A 23,487-nucleotide genomic window follows, 5' to 3' on the forward strand; every position below is an offset into this window, starting at 1 on the left:
TTTCTGATCACATCTTTAGGATTATCTATGTATAGTATCATAGCATCTGTAAATGGTGACAGTTTTACTTCTTTTCCAACTTGTATTCCTTTTATTTCTTTTTCTTCTCTGATTGCTGTGGCTAGGACTTCCAAAAGTATGTTGAATAATACTGGCGAGAATGGATATCCTTGTCTTGTTCCTGACTTAGAGGTAATGTTTTCAGTTTTTCAACACTGAGAATGATCTTTTCTGTAGGTTTGTCACATATGGCCTTCATTATGTTGAGGTGGGTTCCCACTATGCCTACTTTCTGGAGAGTTTTATCATAAATGGGTGTTGAATTATGTCAAAAGCTTTTTGTGCATCTATTGAGATAATCATATAATTTTTATTCTTCAATTTGTTAATATCATTTTTATTCTTCATTGATTGATTCGCGTATATTAAAGAATCCGTGCATCCCTGATATAAATCCCATTTGATCACGGTGTATGACCCTTTGAATGTGTTGTTGTATTCTGTTTGCTATCATTTTGTTGAGAATTATTGCATCTATATTCATCAGTGATATAGGTCGGTAATTTTTTTTTGTAGTATCTTTGTCTTGTTTTGGTATCAGGGTAACAGTGGCCTCGTAAAATGAGTTTGGGAGTGTTCCTTCCTGTGCAATATTTTTGGAAGCTTTTGAGAAGGATCTGTGTTAGCACTTCTCTAAATGTTTGATAGAATTCGCCTGTGAAGCCATCTGGCCCTGGACTTTTGCTTGTGGGAAGATTTTTAATCAGTTTCAATTTCATTACCTGTGATTGGTCTGTTCATATTTTCTATTTCTTCCTGGTTCCATCTTGGAAGGTTATTGCTTTCTAAACATTTGTCCATTTCTTCTAGGTTGTCCATTTTATTGCTATAGAGTTGCTTGTAGTAGTCTCTCATAATGCTCTGTGTTTCTGCAGTGTCCATTGCAACTTCTCCTTTTTCATTTCTAATTTTATTGATTTCAGTCCTCTCCCTCTTTCTTGATGAGTCTCACTAAAGGTCTGTCAATTCTGTTTATATTCTCAAAGAACCAGCTTTTAGTTTTATTGATCTTTGCTATTGTTTTCTTGTTTCTATTTCATTTATTTCTGCTCTGATCTTTATAATTTCTTTCCTTCTACTAATTTTGGATTTTGTTTGTTCTTCTTTCTCTACTTCCTTTAGGTGTAAGGTTAGATTGAGATTTTTCTTGTTTCTTGAGGTAGCATTGTTTTGCTATAAACTTCCCTCTTAGAACTGCTTTTGCTGCATCCCATAGGTTTTGGGTCGTCATGTTTTCGTTGCCATTTGTCTCTAGATACTTCTTGATTTCCTCTTTGATTTCTTCAGTGATCTTTTGGTTATTTAGTAATGTATTGTTTAACCTCCATCTGTTTGTGCTTTTTAAGTTTTTTTCCCTGTAATTTATTTCTAATTTCAGTGTTGTGGTTGGAAAAGATCCTTGGTATGATTTCGATTTTCTTACATTTAGCAAGGTTTGATTTGTGACCCAAGATTTGATCTACCCTAGACGATGTTCCATGTGCACTTGAGAAGAAAGTGTAATCTGCTGTTTTCAGATGGAATGTCCTACAAATATCAATTAAATCTATCTGGTCTATTGTGTCATTTAAAGCTTGTGTTTCCTTATTAATTTTCTGCCTCGGTGATCTGTCCATTGGTGTAAGTGAGGTGTTAAAGTCCCCCACTATTACTGTGTTACTGTCGATGCCCACTTTTATAGCTGTTAGCAGTTGCCTTATGTATTGAGGTGCTCCTATGTTGGGTGAATATATTTATAAGTGTTATATCTTCTTGCATTGATCCCTTGACCACTATGTAGTGTCCTTCCTTGTCTCTTGTAACATTCTTTATTTTAAAGTCTGTATTATCTGATATGAGTATTGCTACTCCAGCTTTCTTTTGATTTCCATTTGCATGGAATATCTTTTTGCATCCCCTCATTTTCAGTCTGTATGTGTCCCTAGGTCTGAAGAGGGCCTCCTGTAGACAGCATATATACGGGTCTTATTTTTGTATCCATTCAGTGAGCCTCTCTCTTTTGGTTGAAGCATTTATTCCATTCACATTTAAGGTAATTATTGATATGTATGTTCCTATTACCAACTTCTTAATTGTGTTGGGTTTGTTTCTGTAGGTCCTTTTCTTCTCTTGTGTTTCCCACTTAGAGAAGTTACTTTAGCATTTCTTGTAGAGTTGTTTGGTAGTGTTGCATTCTCTTAGCTTTTGCTTGTCTGTAAAGCTTTTGATTTCTCCATCAAATCTGAATGAGATCCTAGCCAGGTAGAGTAATCTTGGTTGTAGGTTCTTCCCTTTCATCACTTTAGATATATCGTGCCACTCCCTTCTGGTTTGTAGAGTTTCTGCTGAGAAATCAGCTGTCATCCTTATGGGAGATCCCTTGTATGTTATTTGTCATTTTTCCCTTATTGCTTATAATAATTTTTCTTTGACTTTAATTTTTGGCGATTTGATTACTGTGTGTCTCGGCATGTTTTTCCTTGGGTTTATCCTGTCTGGGACTCTCTGCACTTCCTGGACTTGGGTGGCTATTTCCTTTCCCATGTTAGGAAAGTTTTCAACTATAATCTTTTCAAATATTTTCTCGGGTCTTTTCTCTCTCTCTTCTCCTTCTGGGATCCCTATAATGCGAATGTTGTTGCATTTAATGTTGTCCCAGAGGTCTCTTATGCTGTCTTCATTTCTTTCATTCTTTATTCTGTTCACGGCAGTGATTTCCACCATTCTGTTTTCCAGGTCACTTAACCGTTCTTCTGCCTCACTTATTCTGCTATTGATTCCTTTTAGTGCATTTTTCATTTCAGCTATTGTATTGTTCACCTCTGTTTGTTTGTTCTTTAATTCTTCTAGGTATTTGTTCTTTCATTCTTCTAGGTCTTTGTTAAACATTTCTTGCATCTTCTCCATCTTTGCCTCCATTCTTTTTCGGAGGTCCTGGATCATCTTCACTATCATTATTCTGAATTCTTTTTCTGGAAGGTTGCCTATCTCCACTTCATTTAGTTGTTCTTCTGGGGTTTTAACTTGTTCCTTCATCTGGTACATAGTCCTCTGCCTTTTCATTTTGTCTGTCTTTCTGTGAATGTGGTTTTCGTTCCACAGGCTGCAGGACTGTAGTTCTTCTTGCTTCTGCTGTCTACTGTCTGCTGGAAGAGGCTATCTAAGAGGCTTGTGCAAGCTTCCTGATGGGAGGGACTGGTGGTGGGTAGAGCTGGGTGTTGCTCTGGTGGGCAGAGCTCAGTAAAACTTTAATCAGCTTGCCTGCTGATGGGTGGAGCTCTGTTCCCTCCCTGTTGGTTGTTTGGCCTGAGGCAACCCAACACTGGAGACTACAGGCTCTTTGGTAGGGCTAATGGCAGACTCCGGGAGGGTTCCTGCCCAGGAGTACTTCCCAGAACTTCTGCCGCCAGTGCCCTTGTCCCCACGGTGAGCCACAGACACCCCCTGCCTCTGCAGGAGACCCTCCAACTCTAGCAGGTAGGTCTGGTTCAGTCTTCTATGCGTCACTGCCTCTTCCCCCCGGGTCCTGATGCACACACTACTTTGTGTGTGCCCTCCAAAAGTGGAATCTCTCCCCCACTCCTGTCAAAGTCCTGCAATCAAATCCTGCTAGCCTTCAAAGTCTGATTCTCTGGGAATTTCCCCTCCCGTTGCCGGACCCCCAGGTTGGGAAGCCTGACGTGGGGCTCAGAACCTTCACTCCAGTGGGTGGACTTCTGTGGTATAATTGTTCTCCAGTTTGTGAGTCACCTACCCAGCAGTTATGGGATTTGATTTTATTGTGATTGCGCCCCTCCTACCATCTCATTGTGGCTTCTCCTTTGTCTTTGGATGTTGGGTATCTTTTTTGGTGAGTTCCAGTGTCTTCCTGTCAATGATTGTTCAGCAGTTAGTTGTGATTCTGGTGCTCTCGTAAGAGGGAGTGAGCACATGTCCTTCTACTCTGCCATCTTGAACCAATCTCCTCCAGTTCTTACGTCTTTTAATTTTTAATATTGCTTTACCACATACTTGATATTTCTGACTATGTGCTAGACATTAGTTTGTAAAACTGTAGACATAATTTGAGGACAGAATTGCTTTATTATCCTCCAGAGTTAATTTACACTTGCTTCTGCCAAGTGCCTAGGAACACCAGCAATCCAGATGCATTAGTCCAATTTCAGGATTCTGACTTTGATGATATTCCTCACCAAAATTGTAACTGCTCTGTCTTGACCTTTATTTTTTCATTGCTTTTCGGAGATTCACAACTAATTTCTAAGAAAAATTCCCAAATCAATTGACATTAGCCCACCTTCTCAATGGAAGTTAAGCTATTCATTTAGCTCACTCTCCACGTAACTGTTGAATCATTACCAGTCAGGCAAAAATTTTAGTTAGGCAACTTAACTGGTTACTGACTTTTATGCAAGTTCTAGGTTTATACTAAGATGTTCTGTATATGTTACAGACATGTATATTATTTACTTATTTTTTTATTTATATTCTAACGCAAGGTAAAAATCATTTGTGGTAGTTCACAGCACTATTCCATAGCACAATGTGTAACACAGATTAATTATTCAATAAATATGCAAATAATTAGGAATTCAAAGAAATAAACCCATAAAGAAATAAAGCTAGGTCAACTCCATCATTTATCAACAAGTAAAAGTATATCCAAATAAGAAAGTGCCTAGACCACTTTTCCTACAGATAATTATGGCTTGGTATGTCTTTTGCACAATATACAGATTCAGTACAGTAATGCTGGTATATCATAACCACCACACACACATGCACACCCACAAGAAATAAAAATGAAGGAGACATGTAGTGTATTCAGAAAATGATTATTCAAACAATTCAGGAAAAACACTGAAGACATCTCAACTACTACCCTATAATGATGGTCTGAGTAAAAGTCCTCTGAAGTCTTCAAGCTCTGTGCTATTACCTCCTCTTTTTTGAGTCCTTATAATCAAACACTTAAAATTACACAGAGTTCATCTTTTTACCATCTTGTAAGAAAATGTCCATCTATGGATATCATTGCCTTATTTACTGCAGCTTATAGTTCTTGCAGTACACTAAATTCAACTATACAGATAAATGCAGGTGCAAAATTTAGTAGAAAACATAATTTTTCAAATCCCATTCACATAACACTGCACTGTACCCTAGAATGGACCGCATGTTCCATCCAATAGTTTAAAATCATCATACTTTAAAATGGAAAGGTCTTGTTGGAATATTTTATGTAGTTACAGGTGCCATATTTTAAGAAGAATATTGATGATACAAACTCGGACAAGATGGAATGCGTTCAGAAAGGCAACCCAGGCTCTGCCCTGACAGCAGCAAGGGCTCCGGCAGCACCTGGGTGTGCTCTGGCAGGTCTTTGGGCAGCAGACCGCAATGCTGAAGGCCAAGATCCTCTTTGTGGGGCCCTGTGAGAGTGGAAAAACCTTTTGGGCCAACTTCCTGACAAAATCTTCTGACATCGCCAAATACAACCCAACCCAAGGAATGAGGATCCTGGAATTTGAGAACCCATATGTTACCAGCAACAACAAATGCATGGGGTGTGAATCTGAGCTCTGGGATTGTGGTGGCGATCCAATGTTTGAGTCTTGCTGGCCAGCCCTGATGAGGGACTCTTATGGGGTGGTGATCATCTTCAATGCTGACATCCCAAGCCACCTGAAGGAAACTGAGATGTGGTATTCCTGCTTCGTCCAGCAGCAGTTTTTACAGGATACTCAATATCTGTTGAGTGCACACCATAAACCAGGCTCTGGAAGTGACAAAGCAAACCCAGCTTTGGCGCCATCCTTGAACAAGCTGAAGCTGGTGCACTCAAATCTTAAGGATGACCGGAAGAGATCAGGATGGAGTTCATGAAGTATTTAAGAAGCATAATCAACTCAGTGTCTGAGAGCAGAGACTGGGAGGAGATGTCAATTATCAATTAACCGGCCTTCACCTAGATGCTTCCGCATCCCAAATGAAGTCAATTTTAGTGCAAATCTGAAATCCATCCACCTACTGAGGTTCTCATCTCCCTTTGGCTGTAGAAGACATTTTCCTTATTTGGCCAAAGGTAACAGTCAGCCAGGGAGTTGACTCATACCATCTATTCTCTGTCCTTAGTTCAGTTGAGAAAATCCTGTTACTGAATTCTGATTGCTTTGCCCCAGATCTCTCCAAAGAGCTGGAAAACTGAGGTGGTTTTTGCTTCCCCTTCACATTATGTCACATTACAAAAGTTGTGGAATTGTAACTGTCATAGCCCAGTGATAGCCCAGTAGTTTAAACCACGTGGATTGATTTAAATGTGATTTTCATTCCTTAATCTGTACAACTTGCCTAGAATATTTTTGAAAAATATTAGCATTTAACTTCTCCAACATTTTATTTTTATTTAGACGTCCTTGATATCTGGACACCATATCACACTGGAAGGTGGAATACATATACTTCTTCTAAAAAGTTTTTTTATTATCTCAGGGGAATTTAATTCTTAAATATTATTTCATAAAATACAGGAAAAACAATGTTATGCTGTCATAACACCCATTTGTAAAAATAGTCAAAAGATTTAATGCTCAGGATAACCAAACATGGTGAGTTTATAGCTTATTGTACAAGTTTGTTTTAGTGATCTTTCAAATTGTTGTTCTTTCATAAATTTTACTTTTTGAATTTTGTAATATAGCCAACCTGAAAATATATTAACTAGATCAAAAGTTAGATGTAGGGACTTCCCTGGTGGCGCAGTGGTTAAGAATCCGCCTGCCAATGCAGGGGACACGGGTTCCATCCCTGGTCTGAGAAGACCCCACATGCCGCAGAGCAACTAAGCCCATGCGCCCCAACTACTGAGCCTGTGCTCTAGAGCCCATGAGCCACAACTACTGAGCCTGCATGCTGCAACTACTGAAGCCTGTGCACCTAGAGCCCATGCTCTGCAACAAGAGAAGCCACCGCAATGAGAAGCCCACGTGCTGCAACAAAGAGTAGCCCCTGCTCACCACAAGTAGAGAAAGCCTGCACACAGCAACGAAGACACAACATAGCCAAAAAAAAAAAACCAAACATGTTAGATGTAGGTCTTTTCAACTGAGAGTGGAAGAAAAGTAGAGACACTTACAAGAGATGAAAAATATGCCCAGCTGTGTTTCACTCTTACAATGAAGAGGGCTGAAATGCAGCCGTTTGGGCAGTCTGCTTGAGAGAGTGGTGTTGGCAGATAATGACAGTTCCCTGGTAAATTTAGATTGAACTACAGTCAACTCTTAGTAAACTGCCTGGATTACCAGTGAGCACATTTTAAGCCCAGGTTAATTTCCTTTTGCCTGACCTCCACTCAGTTGGAACTTTTGCAAGGAACACAAGATAATGTTAACGCAAACTGTAGTAAATCTTCCTTATGTAATACCTGCAATAATACTAATTGATGTTGAGACTACAGCTCCAAAACAGAGATTATTTTTATCTGATATTTTAATGATTATCCAAGAGCTCAGTAGAAAAATTAACCCAGCAGCTTTCATTTACATTCATAGCCAGAGTACAACCCTTGGGAGTCCTTGAATTGAGAAAAATGTTTTAAAATTTAAGAGGCCACATGTGCAGAGGTTACAAGAGACCATTTAATGAAGAAGTCTCCCTGTCTTACCTGTCCCCAAACCCCAGCCCCTCTCCAGAAGCCCCCTTACCTTCTGCATTCTATCAGAAGTCTGTGCACATACAAATGTGCTTTATTAAAGGAAACAGTAGCAAACTATTCACACTTTTTTACAGCTTGCTTTTTTCACTTTTTTTTATTTGGAGGATTTGTGTAAATATATACAGAGCTGCCTTTTTCTTTTTTACAGCTGCATAATATTCCACTTAATCATTTATTTGGGAATTTTATATTACATATTTTTACTAACAAAAAAAAGAGAAAGAAAGGCAACCCAAAACAATATAATGTCTGTAAAACATATACATGAAAAATTATGAGAAACAGAAGCAGTTAATAAGGTAATAAAAAATTTATTAATAAAGTTATCTTTTATTATTTGAAGGTCTGAACTACAGAACTGATTAGACTGTTTCTGAGATTCTCTAGATAAGGAATCAGGATACAAATGGGTGCCTACTGTAAAAAGCCAAATGTCAACTAAATATATGAAACAATCTAGAAATTTGAACAAAATAAAAAGAACAGTCTTGAAGAGTACTGAGAAACTTATAAACTAAAAGTATCAAGCAAAGGCTAAAAGCTTTTTTATAGGGAAGAAGATAGGAATAATTAAAAATTTTAAGATTGCTTCTAAAACTTAAGATTCTATTACTGTTTAGAATTACTTTTTTGCCTTCCATCAAATTACTGGCTTAAAAAAATTATACCATGAGTGCATAAAGTCTATCATCTGTAAAGAAATAATTTTCCTCACCCTATGGTAAAAAGATTTTTAAAATGTGACACAATGGATTTTTGCTTTCATTTATAATATATAATGCTTATATATTTTTACATATAATAAAACATATATAATATAAATTACTATATATTATATATAAATATATAATAGTATGTATTAATCTATTACCCAATAAAAAATCCTGCCCCAATATATATATTGTAATACAGTATATATAAAAATAAATATTAAGTATATATAAATATTTATGTATATCATAATTATATATAATGTTAATTATATATCTATATAAACATTATATATATAGTATATTACATATAAAAATATATGACATATTTCAGAGAATGAAATTGTGCTTATACAGGTATGTGATAAACTTTGTATGATTTATTTTAATTAGTTCAAATTTTAAAATGTACACACATACATACATGTGTATATATGTATAACATATGTATGTATATGTGTATATATATTTATGATCTGTTCTAACAATATTTTCTGATAAAGATTATTATAAAATAAATTAATAGGTAGTTTAACATCTTTCAAAACACTTAAAAAGTTTTTCAAGTACTTCCACTTTATGAGTAGTGCTACAAAATTAACTATTTTGATATAGAAAGAATATTTCACAAACTAAAACTATTTAGAACATAATAAAATAAAACGTCAAAACTGGATCACTCATTTATTATTCATTATAACAATAATATTACATAATGCATGGGTAGGAATTTTAGAAGGAAACAAGGAATGAATGCATCCTCCTTGTTAAAAACTGAACCAAGGCTACTCTTTGAGCATGATTCTTTTCAGCCCTGTGAAACCCCTGATTGTCCCTGTTAATTCTAGATAGTTTCAATGCACAAACATAAGTACTCACAGAAGACATATATTGTCATTTTAGGGTGTTAATAATAAACAAAAATGCTGGCATTCTGCATAACAAAGGACATTTCTAAAATGTTAAATTAAGGAGTGAGTATACTTGCCTGACCAGGGTAATATCCATATCCTTCTGGATAAGTTCAGTCTGTTTATTATTCAACTGTAATGATAGAGCATTATATTTACTCTGTGATACTTCAATTTCTTTCCTTGCTTCGATTAAATTGTCTTCAAAGGCCTAAAATTAGAGCACTCATATCACAAATATAATAAATATCAAATAAATAAATAAAATTAAAAGCCTGTTATATTTAATCCACAAAATAACAGTGAAAAATCAGTAGTGCTTTAAATTTTGTTTTCATTAAATTAAAAAATGTTAATACAATCAATAAATTTTACACCAGTCACAGGTTACTTTTTTCAGAAACTGTAAAAGTATCATCGTCTCCTGGTGTGAAAGTTAAGAATCTGAAGCTAATAAACTTGAAAATCTATGTAGAAATTTACTTATTAAAATTACAGTAAAGTATTATATAATGAAAAAAGTTAATTACAATGAACAAAAAAAGAGTTCATTTACTTAAATATTACTCAAAACAAATAGATATTTTATTATTTCCTCAACTTTAAATGCAGATACACTCGAGAAGAAAAAATGGTGCAGCAAAAAAATAAAAATAATTTTACAATGTTTCAGGTTCAGATCATGCTGAGTTCACTTGATTGTGGTGAAATTTCACCTAAAGTTCAAAGTTGGTCTTTTCCTCCTGATAATTCTCTAAATCTTTTTTTCATTTTGAAACAATTTTAAAACTGATGTACAAGGAATAAAGATGCAGATGCAGAGAATGGACTTGAGGACACAGGGAGGGGGAAGGGTAAGCTGGGACGAAGTGAGAGAGTGGCATGGACATATATACACTACCAAATGTAAAATAGATAGCTAGTGGGAAGCAGCTGCATGACACAGGGAGATCAGCTGGGTGCTTTGAGTCCACCTAAAGGGATGGGATAGGGAGGGTGTGAGGGAGATGCAAGAGGAAGGAGAAATGGAAATATATGTATATGTATAGCTGATTCACTTTGTTACACAGCAGAAACTAACACACCATTGTAAAGTAATTATACTCTGATAAAGACGTTAAAAAAGAAAAACTGATGTACATTTTTTCAAAAATATTTTTTCTCAAAAATATATTATAAAATTAATTTATTTTCATAAAATATTAAATAAATATTTTATCTAAAAGTAGAGGATACCCCAAAATACACTATACATTCATTATGTACAAAAGTGAGCAACAAGCTTTAGGTCAAGCACTAAAAATCTACTCTAGCAATGCACCCATACCTCATATATTCTCCCTGCTGTAACTAGAATGAACTTTTGAAGATAAAAATATTGGCTTTCAGCCAAGATAGCACTGTGAGTACATGCATATCTCACTTTATCATGTTTCCCGTTATTGCACTTCACTGATATTGCATTTTTTTACAAATTGAAGGATTGTGGTAACCCTGCATCAAACAAGTCTATCAATGCCATTTTTCCAACATTTGCTCACTTCATGTCTCAGTGCCATACTTTGGTAATTCAAACTCTTTCATTATTATTATATTTGTTATGGTGACCTGTGATGAATGATATTTGATGTTACTACTACAACTTGCTAAAGGCTCAGATGACAGTTAGCTGTTTTTAGCAATAAAATATTTTTTTAAGATATGTAAACTGTTGTTTTATAAGAAGAATTTAAGAAGAATTACTTCTTAAATTCCCATTTATTAAAAAAGAGTAATGATAGATATATAGGTGGGTGTGTAGGTGGATGTAAGAGAGAAAGAGAGAAGGAAACATGGAAGGAAAGGGAAATGAGAGAAGGGAAGGGAAGGCAGAAAATAACAGGTGTTCGCTGGGACGTGAAGAATTAGGAACCTTTGTGTGTTGCTGGGACTGTAAAAATACTCTCAAAAACAGTATGGGGGGGGTTTCAAAACATAAAAAACAGGACCACCATATAATCCAGCAATCCCACATCTGCGTATACATTTAAAAAAACTAAAAGCAGGTTCTTGAAGAGATATCTGTAAACCCATGTTTGTAGCAGCACTATTCACAATAGCCAAGTGGCAGCAACCTAAACGTCAAATGAATAAACAAAACGTGCTATACACATAAAATGAAGCACAATGCAGCCCCCAAAGGAAAGCCTGTCACATGCTACCACATGGATGAACCTTGAGGACATTACGCCTAATGAAACAAATCAGTCACAAAAGGACAAATACCAGATGACTCCACTTATATGAAGTATCTAAAGTAGTCAAATTAATAGATACACAGAATAGAACGGTAGTTACCAAGGCCTAGGGTGAGGGAGCACTAAGCAGTTGTTATTAAAAAACAGAGTTGCAGGTCTTGAAGTCAACAAAGTTCTGGAGATCTCTTTCACAGCAATGTAAATATAGTTAACACTACTGAACTGTACACTTAAAAATGGTTAAGATGGTTAATTTTATGTTATGTGTTTTTTACCACAATAAACAAGGAAGGAAATTTTGACATATGAAAGAACATGGATGGACCTTGAGATAATTATGGAAAGCCAAATAAGTCACTTACAAAAAATAATGTATGACTCCACTTATATGAAGAATCACATAGAGACACAAAGCAGACTAGTGGATGCCTGGAGCTGGGGGGAGGAGAAATGGGAAGTTGTTTTTGAATATAGTTTCACTTTTGAAGGATGAAATGTTTCTGCAACTTGGTTGCATACCAATGTGTATATACTTAACACTGCTGAACTGTATACTTAAAATGATAAAAGATTCTAAATTTTATGTTATATTACTTAACCACAATTGAAAAAAAACCCTATGGAGAGGCCAAGATTTAATTAGATTAGACTGTGGAGCAATTTGTGTCCCAGGATATTGACAAAAACAACAGAAGAATCTAATCAGTCATCAGTTTTTGGAGGCCAGCAGCTGGGTGTGATACCAACAGACATATTAACAAACAAACATATTAACAGACAGATCAAGAGACAGACACATGAACAGACAAATCAAGAGAAGAGACAGTGAAGGAGAGCCCTGCTAAAATCACAGGGTGAATGTGCACATGTCCAGGTCTGTGCTTTATGAAAAGCAACCACGAGAGACTGTTAACAGCATGGGAAACAGATTTCCTAAAATGGCCCAATGAAAACATTAAAAAAACAATGAGCAAACGTCAACAAGCCCTGATGTTATGGCAGTGAGGAACCAGTATCCAAAACTGCTACAGTGGGAATTCCCGGGCGGTCCAGTGGTTAGGACACCACACTTTCACTGCTGAGGGTGCGAGTCCAATCCCTGGTCAGGGAACTAAGATCCCACAAGCCATGCAGCGCAGCCAGAAACAAACACAAACAAACAGACAAAACAAAACCCCAAACTGCTACAGTATATAATTTTATTTTTATTAATTTTTTTTGCTTTGAAAAAGTTACTTTTCTTTTTACTTTATTTTAGATTTATTTTTATTAAGATAACACTGGTTTATAATATTATATGTTTCATGTGTACAACATTATATTTCTACTTCTGTATACCCTACCCTACAGCATGCTCACCACCAAAAATTTAGTTTCCATCCATCACCATACAGTTAACCCCTTTTATCCATTTCACCCCCCACCACCACAACTTCCCCTGGTAATCACTACTGTGCTCTCTGTATCTATGTGTTTGTTTCTCTTTAGTTTATTTTGGTTTTTGTCTGTTTCCTTTTTGTATTCCACATATTAGTGAAATCACACAGTTCTCCATCTGACTCTTTTACTTAGTATAATACCCTCAAGGTCCATACATATTGTCACAAATGGCAAGATTCCATCTTTTTGATGGCTGAGTCGTATTCTTCTCTGTGCGTATGTGTGTGAATGTGTGTATGTGCGTGTGTGTGTGTGTGTGTGTGTATACCGTATCTTCTTTATCCATTTATTGGTTGATGGGAACTCAGGTTGTTTCTATATCTTAGCTATTGTAAATAATATCACAATGAACATAATGGTGCATATATCTTTTTGAATTAGTGTTTTCATATTCTTTGAATAAATACCCAGACATGGGGTAGCTGAATCATATGGTAGCTCTATTCTTAATTTTTTGGACTCTTCATACAGTTTTCCACAGTGGATGCACCAATTTACATTCCCATCAAGACGATCTGAGGCTCCCCTTTTCTCGACATCCTCAACAGCACCTGTTATTTCTTGTCTTTTTGATAATAGCCATTCTAACAGGAGTGAGCTGATATCTCCTTGTGGTTTTGATTTGCATTTCCCTAATAATTAGTGATGTTGAACACCTTTTCATGTGCCTGTTGGCCATCTGCATGTCTTCTTTGGGAAAATGTCTAATCAGGTCCTCTGCCCACTTATTAATTGGATTGTTTATTTCTTGAGTTGTATGAGTTCTTTATATATTTTGGATTTTACCTTTTATCAGATATATCATTTGCAAATGTCTTTTCCATTCAGTAGATTGCCTTTTCATTTTGTACATGGTATTCTTTGCTGTGCAGAAGCTTTTTAGGATGATGTAGTCCCATTTGTTTATTTTTGCTTTTGTTTCCCTTGCCTGAAAAGACGTACCCAGAAAGATACTGTTAAGACCAGTGTCAAAGCACATAAAGCCTATGTTATCCTCCGAGTTTTATGGTTTCATGACTTACATTTAAGTCTTTAATCCATTTTGAGTTGATTTTTGTGTATGGTGTGGGACAGTGGTCTAGTTTCATTTTTTTGCATGTGGCTGTCCAGTTTTCCCAACACCATTTATTGAAAAGGCTATAATGTCTTTATATATATATGTTCCTTTGTTGTATATTAATTACCTGTTTATGTGTTGGTTTATTTCTGGGTGCTCAATTCTATTCCATTGATCTATGTATCTGTTTTTCTGAAAATATCATGCTGTTTTGATTAATATGGCTTTGTAGTCTAGCTGGAAATCATGGACTGTGATACCTCCAGCTTTGTTCTTTTTTCTCAGGATTGCTTTGGCTATTCAGGGTCTTTTGTGGTTCCATTATAAATTTTAGAAACTTTTGTTCTATTTCTGTGAACAATGTCCTTTTGACTTGGAAACAGACTGAACTGAAGCTATATATTGTTTTAGGTAGTATGGGTATTTTAACAATGCTAATTCTTCCAACTCATAAGCATAAAATATTTTTCAATTTATGTGTCTTCTCCAATTTCCAGCAACAAGGTCTTACAGTTCTTAGTGTTCAGGTCTTTCACCTCCTTGGTTAAATTTATTCCGATGTATTTCATTCTTTTTGTTGTGATTATAAATATGACTTTTCTTAATTTCTCTTTCTGCTAGATCATTGTTAGCATATACAAACATAACAGAGTTTTGTATGTTGATTTTATACCCTGCAACTCTGCTGTATTTATTTTTTCTAATAGCCTTTTTTGTGGAGTTTTTATGGTTTTCTCTATATAAAATCATGTCATGCACAAACAGTGAGAGTTTTACCCCTTTCTTTCCAATTTGGATTCCTTTTATTTCTTTTTCTTTGCCTAATTGCTCTGGCTAGGACTTCCAATACTAGGACTTCCAATACTATGTTAAATAAGAGTGGCAAAAGTGGCCTCTTTGTCTTGTTGTCTTGTTCCTGATATTAGAGAGAGAGCTTTTAGTTTTTCACCACTTAGTATGATGCTAGATGTGGGCTTGTCATTTACAGCTCTCATTATGATGAGGTATGTTACTATTATAAACATTTAGTTGAGAATTTTTATCAAAAGCCGTTGTTGAATCTTGTCAAATGCCTTTTCTGCATCTATTGAGGTCATCATATGGTCTTCATCCTTTTGTTGATGTGATGTATCACGTTGATTGATTTGCAGATGTTGAAACCTCCTTCTATCACTGGGATAAATCCCACTTGATCACGGTGATGATTCTTTTTTTTTTTATTGCAGTACGTGGGCCTCTCACTGTTGTGGCCTCTCCTGTTGTGGAGCACAGGCTCCAGATGCGCAGGCTCAGAGGCCATGGCTCACGGGCCTAGCCGCTCCGCAGCATGTGGGATCCTCCCGGACCGGGGCACGAACCCGTGTCTCCCTGCATCGGCAGGCGGACTCTCAACCACTGCGCCACCAGGGAAGCCCAGTGATGATTCTTTTAATGTACTGTTTTACTTGGCTTGCTAATATTCTGTTCAGAATTTTTGCATCTATGTTCATCAAAGATATTGGCCTGTAATTTTCTTTTTTCTGTGTGTTGTCTTTGTCTGGTTTTGCTATGAGAGTGATGTTGGCCTAATAAACTGAGTTAGGAATCATTGACTCCTCTTCAGTTTTTTGGAAGAGTTTGAGAAGAATAGGTATTAAATCTTCTTTGAATGTTTGGTAGAATTCACTTGTGAAGTTGTCTAGGCCTGGGGAGCTTTTTGATTACTGTTTCAATTTCTATACTAGTTATGTGGTCTATTCAAATTTTCTATTTCTTCATGATTCAGTCTTGGAAGCTGTATGATTCTAAAAATTTGTCTGTTTTTTCTAGGCTGTTCCACTTGTTGGCATATAGTTGTTCATAATATGTTCTTATAATCCTTTTTTTTTTTTGGTATCCACTGTTATTCCTCCTCTTTCATTTCCAAATTTATTTACCAGAGCCTTGTCTTTTTTCCCTAATGAGTCTAGCTAAAGGTTTGTTGATTTTATCTTTTCAAAGAACCAGCTCTTAATTTCATTGATTTTTTTATTGTCTTTTTAGTCTCCATTTAATTTATTTCCACTATGATCTTTATTATTTATTTCCTTCTACTGACTTCTGGCTTCATTTGTCATTCTTTTTCCAGTTCCTTTAGACGTAAGGTTAGATTGTTCAACTGAGATTTTTCTTGTTTCTTAAAGTAGGCCTGAATGTCTATAAACTTCTCCCTTAGTACTGTTTTTGCTGCCTCCAACAGATTTTGGTTTGTCCTATTTTCCTTTCCATTCATCATCAAATAAATTTTGATTTCTCCTTTGATTTTTTGTTGACCCAAAAGTTGCTTAGTAGCATGTTGTTCATTCTCCACATATTTGTGATTTTTCCAGCTTTCTTCTTGTAGTTGATTTCTAGTTTCATACCACTGAAAAGATGCTTGATATGATTTCAATCTTCTTACATTTCTTGAGACTTGTTTTGTGTCCCAATATATGGTCTAACTTCGAGAAAGTTCCATGTACACTTGAGAAGAATATGCATTCTGCTGCATTTGGACTGAATACCCTGTACAAATCTATCAAATCCATTTGGTCTAATGTATCATTTAAGATCACTGTTTCCTTGTTGACTTTTGGCCTGGATGAACTATCCACTGATGCAGGTGGGGTGTTAAACTCCCCTACTATTACTGTGTTACTATCAACTGCTCGTGTTAAAGTCCCCTACTATTACTGTGTTACTGTCAATTGCTCCCTTTAGATTTACTAATAACTGTTTTATATATTTTGGTGCTTCTATGTTAGATGCATATATAAATATTATATCTTCTTGATGAATTGTCCCCTTTATCATTATATACTGTTCAATTTTGTCTCTTGTTACCTTCTTTGGCTTGAAGTCTATTTTGTCTGACATGAGTATGGCTACATCCACTTATTTTGGTTGTCATTTGCTTGGAGTATCATATTCAGTCCCTTCACATTTACATTTGTCTTTAGAGCTGAGATGAGTCTCCTGGAAACAACGTATACTTGAGTCTTGTTTTTTAATGCATCCAGTCACTCTGTGTCTTTTGATTGGTGAATTCAATCAATTACATTAAGAGTTATAATTGATAGATGATAACTAGTCACTGCCATTTTACCTTTTGTTTTCTGGTTGCTCTATATCTCCATCATTTCTTTTTCTTTCTGTTTATGTCTGCCATTTTGGTTTTCTATGATTTTTTTTCTCAGTTTTCTCCTTGTTTATTTTTCATGTCTCTGTTCTAGATTTATGCTTTGTGGTTGCTGTGAGTTTTGTCTAAAACGTCTCATGGATAAAGTACTCTTTTTTCTGTTGATAGCATCTTATCTTCATTTACATACATAGATTACATCCTTTTCCACTTCCCTTTTTGTTTTTGTTGTCTTGAATTATCCCTTTATACGTTGAGAGTTTGTTAGCAAATTGAAGTAGATACAGTTATTTTTTCCACTTTTCCCCTTTAACTTTTATGCTATAAAAAAGCATTTAAAAGCCAATTCTAATAATTACAGCTTTCTGATTCTATTTATCACCTTGCTCAAACTTTTGTGTACTTTTGCCTTTTTGTTTCTGGTAGAAGAGCACCGTTCAACATTTCTTGTAAGGCAGGTCTAGTTTTAATGAACTCTGAGCTTTTATTTATCTGGGAAAATCTTTCTTTCTCCTTCATATCTGAATGATAACTTTGCTGGACGGAGTATTCTTGGGTGATAGTTTTTAATCTTTCAGTATTTTGAGCTTGTCATTCCACTCCCTCCAGGCCTGTAGGGTTTCAGAAATCTGCTGATAGCGTAATGGGGGTTCCTTTGTAGGTTACCATCTTTTTTTCCCTGGCTGAATTTCAAAATCTTCCTTTGTCATTGACTTTTGACAACTTTAATATAATGTGTCTTGGACAAGGTTTTTGCATTGAGGCAGTTTGGGTGTTCTCTTAGCCTCATGGGCTTGTGTATCTAGTTCCTTCCCCACGTTTGGGAAGTTCTCAGCTATTATAAATGAATTCTCTGCTCCCTTCTCCTCTCTTCTCCCTCTGGGGTACCTATTACCCTATTGCTGCCCTTCCTAAAAGAGCTGAATAACTATTGTAGAATTTCCTCATTTTTTTATATCTCAATCCTCTTTCTTCTTCTACTGTATCATTCCAAGATTTCTATCCTTGAGCTCACTAATTCTCTTTTTTTTAACAAATTTATTTATATTTTATTTATTTATTTTTGGCTGCGTGGGGTCTTTGTTGCTGCATGCATGCTTTCTCTAGTTGCTGCGATTGGGGGCTACTCTTCATTGCGGTGCCCAGGATTCTCGTTGCAGTGGCTTCTCTTGTTGAAGAGCAGAGGCTCTAGGCGTGCCACCTTCAGTAGTTGCAGCATGCAGGCTCAGTAGTTGTGGCTCATGGGCTCTAGAGCACAGGCTCAGTAGTTGTGGCGCACAGGCTTAGCTGCTCCAAGGCATGTGGGATCTATCCAGACCAGGGCTCGAACCTGCATCCCCTGCATTGGCAGGCAGATTCTTAACCACTGTGCCACCAGGGAAGTCCATCACTAATTCTCTCTTCACTATGGTCTGCTCTATATCCAATGCTTTCTAATGCATTCTTCATCTCATTTATTGAATTCTTAAGCTCCAGAATTGTGGTTTGGTTCTTTTCTTTTTATTTTTTTATTTTTTTTTTTTTGCGGTACGCGGGCCCCTCACTGTTGTGGCCTCTCCCGTTGCGGAACACAGGCTCCGGACGCGCAGGCTCAGTGGCCATGGTTCATGGGCCCAGCCGCTCCGCGGCATGTGGGATCCTCCCAGACTGGAGCACAAACCCGTGTCCCTTGCATTGGCAGGTGGACTCTCAACCACTGCGCCACCAGGGAAGCCCCTTGGTTCTTTTCTTTTAGTTTCAACCTCTTTGGTAAATTATTCCTTCTGTTCATTAATTTTATTCCTGAGCTCAATGAACACGCTTTCTGAGTTTTCTTGTAGCTAGTTGAGTTTCTTCATGACAACTCTCTTGAATTCTCTATCAATCAGATTGCAATGTTCCATGACTTTAAGTTTAATTTATGTGAAATTGTCATTTTCTTTTTGTGGTACAATGTTACTGTGGTTTTTATGGTGCTTGATAAATTGTTCCTCTGCTGGTGCATGTGAAGTAGGGAACACCTTTCTGCTTGATACTAGTAATTCAACAGGTTAGAAATTAGAGGTCTTTCTTTTGATTTCCAGTAGGTAGTGATATAGCACAAGTTTTGGGTTTCTCTTACCTGAGCTGCCTCTGATTCTATTTGAGAGTCTGCACTTTCCACGTTCCATCGCCTCTGTCAGAGGTGTGGCCCTGTGCATTCATTATTGTTTCTTGTGTCTCTGGGGTCATTGGTACCTTGCTTCTGCCAGTGTCACAGTTGCTGCTGCCTGGGGCCCTTGGATGGTGGGCTCTTCCCTCATCTGGGATCCAAAGTTGAAGGTTCCACTATCATGGGGGAAAGGGAAGGGGGAGCCAGGGTCCTACGGGTGCCTCTATGGTGTCCAGTGTTGTAAGTTTCCTGAAAGTGCCTCTGTGGTGTCCAGTGTTATAAGCTCCACAGATGAGATGTGCATGTGAGAGGCTGGAGTAATGGGTGCCTTAGCAGCTGGAGGAACGGGGTACCAGGCCCCACTACCACTGCTGCCCGGTTACTTGTGGCTGTAGTAACCATGTGGCCAGGAGGCTTGAGTCATGTGCACCACGTCCCCTGCCACTGCCAGGTTCTCTGGGGTTGTGGGTTCAGCTGCCATGGCTGATGGACCAGGACTTCAAGCATGCCTCTGCTGTTCCCTTGGTTCAGCCTCCTCCATGTGTTCCAGTCCACCCACCTTTAGATGCACAGATGTGTGGAATTCTCCAGCAACCTGATATATTGGACAGAGGCTTCGTTGTTGTGTTTTAGATGTTTTACTAGTTGTAGATTGAAAGGGAAAGACAAAGATAGCTTTTCATTCTGCCACGGTGCTGAATTGACTCCTCCTAGCATATAACTTGAAATGTACATTTTTCAACAAAAAAATTACAACATGCAAAGAAAAGGTGTCATTCATGCAAAGCAAAGAAAGCAAGCAATAGCAACTGCCCATGAGAGGATCCAGATACCAGCCTTCACAAAGACTTCAAAAGAGGCATTGTAAGTATATTTAAAAAGTAAAAGAAAATCATGTTTTAAAAAGTATCATATCATTTTTAAGAAGTTAAAATGACAATATCTCATCTGATGGAAAATACCAATAAAGTAATATAAATTGTTTTGAAACATCCAAATGGAAATTCTGGTGCTAAAAAGCACAGTGACTAAAATGAAAACAAACAAAAAAACAAACAAAAAAACCTCACTAGAAGAGCTCAACATTTAATATGAACTGACAGGAATAAGAACAAAAAACTTGAAGCTATATCAAGAAAAAAGAATAATACAAATTAATAGCCCCAGAGGAATACTGGACACCACTAAATGCACCAATATAAGCATAAAGGGACTACCAGAACGAGAGGCAATAGAATAAGGACAGAAAAAAATACTCAAAAAATAATGGTCAAAAACTACCAAATGGGCTTCCCTGGTGGCGCAGTGGTTGAGAAGCCGCCTGCTGATGCAGGGGACACGGGTTCGTGCCCCGGTATGGGAAGATCCCACATGCCGCGGAGCGGCTGGGCCCGTGAGCCATGGCCGCTGAGCCTGCGCGTCCAGAGCCTGCGCGTCCGGAGCCTGTGCTCCGCAATGGGAGAGGCCACAACAGTGAGAGGCCCACGTACAGAAAAACAAACAAACAAACAAACAAAAAAAATTATACAACTATATATTTTTAAAAGATACTATCATATCCAAAGACACAAAAAGATTGAAAATCAAAGGATGAGAAAAGATATTCCATGAAAATAATAAACAAAAGAGAGTTAGGATGGACATAAGAATGTTGGACAAAATAAACTAAGTCAAAAACTGTTATAAGAGACAAAAGAGGACATAATATATTGATCAATGAGTCAATTCATCAAGTGTAACCACTATAAACATACATGCACCAAAAACCAGAGTCTTAAAATATATAAAGTATAGAATTGAAGGAAGAAATAGAGTTTTACAATAATAGTTGGAGAATATAGGCCACTTTAAATAATGATAGAACAGCTATATAGATGGTCACTAAGGATACAAAGAGCCTGAAAAACACTATAAACCAAGTATACCTAACAGATGTATATGGAACACTCTACCTCAAAACAGCAGAATATACATATTTCTTAAGTACACACAGAACATTCGCCATATAAGACCATATGTCAAGCAATAAAAAAGCTCATAATAAACTTTAAAAACTTAAACTAATACAAAGTATCTTTTCCAACCACAGTGGAATGGAGCTAGAACTCAGTAACAGAAGGAAAACTGAAAAATTCAAAATATATGGAAATTAAACAATACACACTTAAACAGCCAATAGATCAAAGAAGAAATCACAAGAGAATCAGAAAATATCCAGAGACAAATGAAAACAAAAACATAACATGCTAGGACTTCCGTGGTGGCACAGTGGTTAAGAATCTGCCTGCCAATGTAGGGGACACGGGTTCAAGCCCTGGTCCAGGAAGATCCCATATGCCATGGAGCAACTACGCCTGTGTACCACAACTACTGAGTCTGCGCTCTAGAGCCCATGAGCCACAACTACTGAGCCTGCATGCCACAACTACTGAAGCCCACGTGCCTACAGCACATGCTCTGCAACAAGAGAAGCCACCGCAATGAGAAGACCGCGCACCACAACGAAGAGTATTCCCCACTCGCCTCAACTAGAGAAAGCCTGCATGCAGTAATGAAGACCCAACGCAGCCAAAAATAAATTTTTTTTTTTTTTTTTTTGGCAGTACGTGGGCCTCTCACTGTTGTGGCCTCTCCCATTGCGGAGCACAGGCTCCAGACGTGCAGGCTCAGTGGCCATGGCTCACGGACCCAGCCGCTCCGCGGCATGTGGGATCTTCCTGGACCAGGACACGAACCCGTGTCCCCTGTATCGGCAGGCGGACTCTCAACCACTGCACCACCAGGGAAGCCCTAAATAAATGTTTTTTAAAAAAACACATAACATGCCAAAACTTACAGGATGTAGCAAAGGCAATGCTCAGAGGGACACGTATAGCTGTAAATGCCTACACTAAAAACGGTGACAGGGATTCAATACAATCTCTACCAAAATCATCTCAGCTTGCTTTTTTTTTGCAAGAAATGGAAAAGCTGATTCTAAAATTCATATAGAAATGCAAGACACACAGAATAGCCAACCTTGAAAATGGAAGAATTTGGAGGACACACAAATCCCAACTGCAAAACTTACTATAAGTCTACAATAATCAATGTAGTGTGGCATATGCATGAGGATAAATGTATAGATCAAAGGAACAGAATTGAGGTCCAGAAATAAACCCTTATATTTACAGTCAACTGATTTTCAATAAACATGGCACGATAAATTCAGTGGGGGAAGAACAGTCTTTTTTAACAAACGGAGCTGGGACAACTGAATACACGTGCAAGAGAATGAAGCTGGATTCCTATCAAACATCATATTCAAAAATTAACTCAAAATGGATAAAGACCTAAAGGTAAGAAATAAAACTCTTAGAAGAAAACATAAGTGTCCAATTTCATGATCTTTGATTAGGCAATGGTTTCTCAAGATGCATATCTGAGATGCATCTGAGAATGCCCAAAAGCATGGGCAACAAAAGAAAAAGGAGATAAATTAATTATCAAAATTTTAAACTTTTGTGTTCAAATACTACCATTAAGGATGTAAAAAACAACTCAGAAAACTGAAGAAAATAGTTTCAAATTATATCAATAAAAAGAGGCTTGTAACCAGAATATATGCAAAAAAAATGATTTCACATTTCTTCAAAGACATGCAAATGGCCAATAACATATAAAAAGATGACCAGAATTATTAGCTATCAGGGAAAAGCAAATCACAACCACAATGAGATGCCATTCACATCCACAAAGATGGCTCCAATCAAAAAGATAGACAATAACAAGTGCTGACGAGGACAAAGAGAAATCAGAACCCTCAGTAACTCCTGTTTGGAATGTAAAATAGTACAGCTGCTTTTGAAAACAGTCTGACAGTTCCTCAGAAGCTTAAAAACAGAATTATCACATGAACTAGTAATCTCTCTTTGGTATGTACCTATGAGAAATAAAAATGTGTGATGTATACACAAAATATTGTACACAGATATTTGTAGCAGTATTATTCATAACACAAATATCCTTCTACTTGAGATAAATGAATAAAATGTAGGATATTTATATAATAGAATATTATTAAACTATAAAAAGAATGAAGTACTGATACATGTTACAACATGGATAAACCC

At 36.9% G+C, this 23,487-nt stretch overlaps 2 protein-coding genes across 9 annotated transcripts in view; one reads left to right on the forward strand and one right to left on the reverse strand.

The window, feature by feature from the left end:
• CNTLN (centlein) overlaps nt 1-23,487 on the reverse strand; it is a 331,436-nt gene that overhangs the window by 197,126 nt on the left and 110,823 nt on the right. For 5 of the 8 annotated variants that reach the window (XM_033439732.2, XM_049711049.1, XM_033439728.2 and 2 more), the window contains one exon: nt 9,452-9,585. In XM_033439732.2, coding sequence (XP_033295623.1) covers nt 9,452-9,585 — 134 coding nt within the window. Of the gene's footprint in view, nt 1-9,447; nt 9,586-23,487 lie in introns of all 8 variants that reach the window. The other 3 variants (XM_033439731.2, XM_049711050.1, XM_049711048.1) reach the window with 3 other exon arrangements.
• Nucleotides 5,273-5,925, forward strand: LOC105748306 (intraflagellar transport protein 22 homolog). Its single transcript, XM_033439735.2, has one exon. The coding sequence runs from the start codon at nt 5,440-5,442 to the stop codon at nt 5,923-5,925; it is 486 nt and encodes a 161-aa protein (XP_033295626.1). The 5' UTR covers nt 5,273-5,439.

This window comes from Orcinus orca, chromosome 6 (assembly GCF_937001465.1).
Source record: "Orcinus orca chromosome 6, mOrcOrc1.1, whole genome shotgun sequence".
Taxonomy (NCBI): domain Eukaryota; kingdom Metazoa; phylum Chordata; class Mammalia; order Artiodactyla; family Delphinidae; genus Orcinus; species Orcinus orca.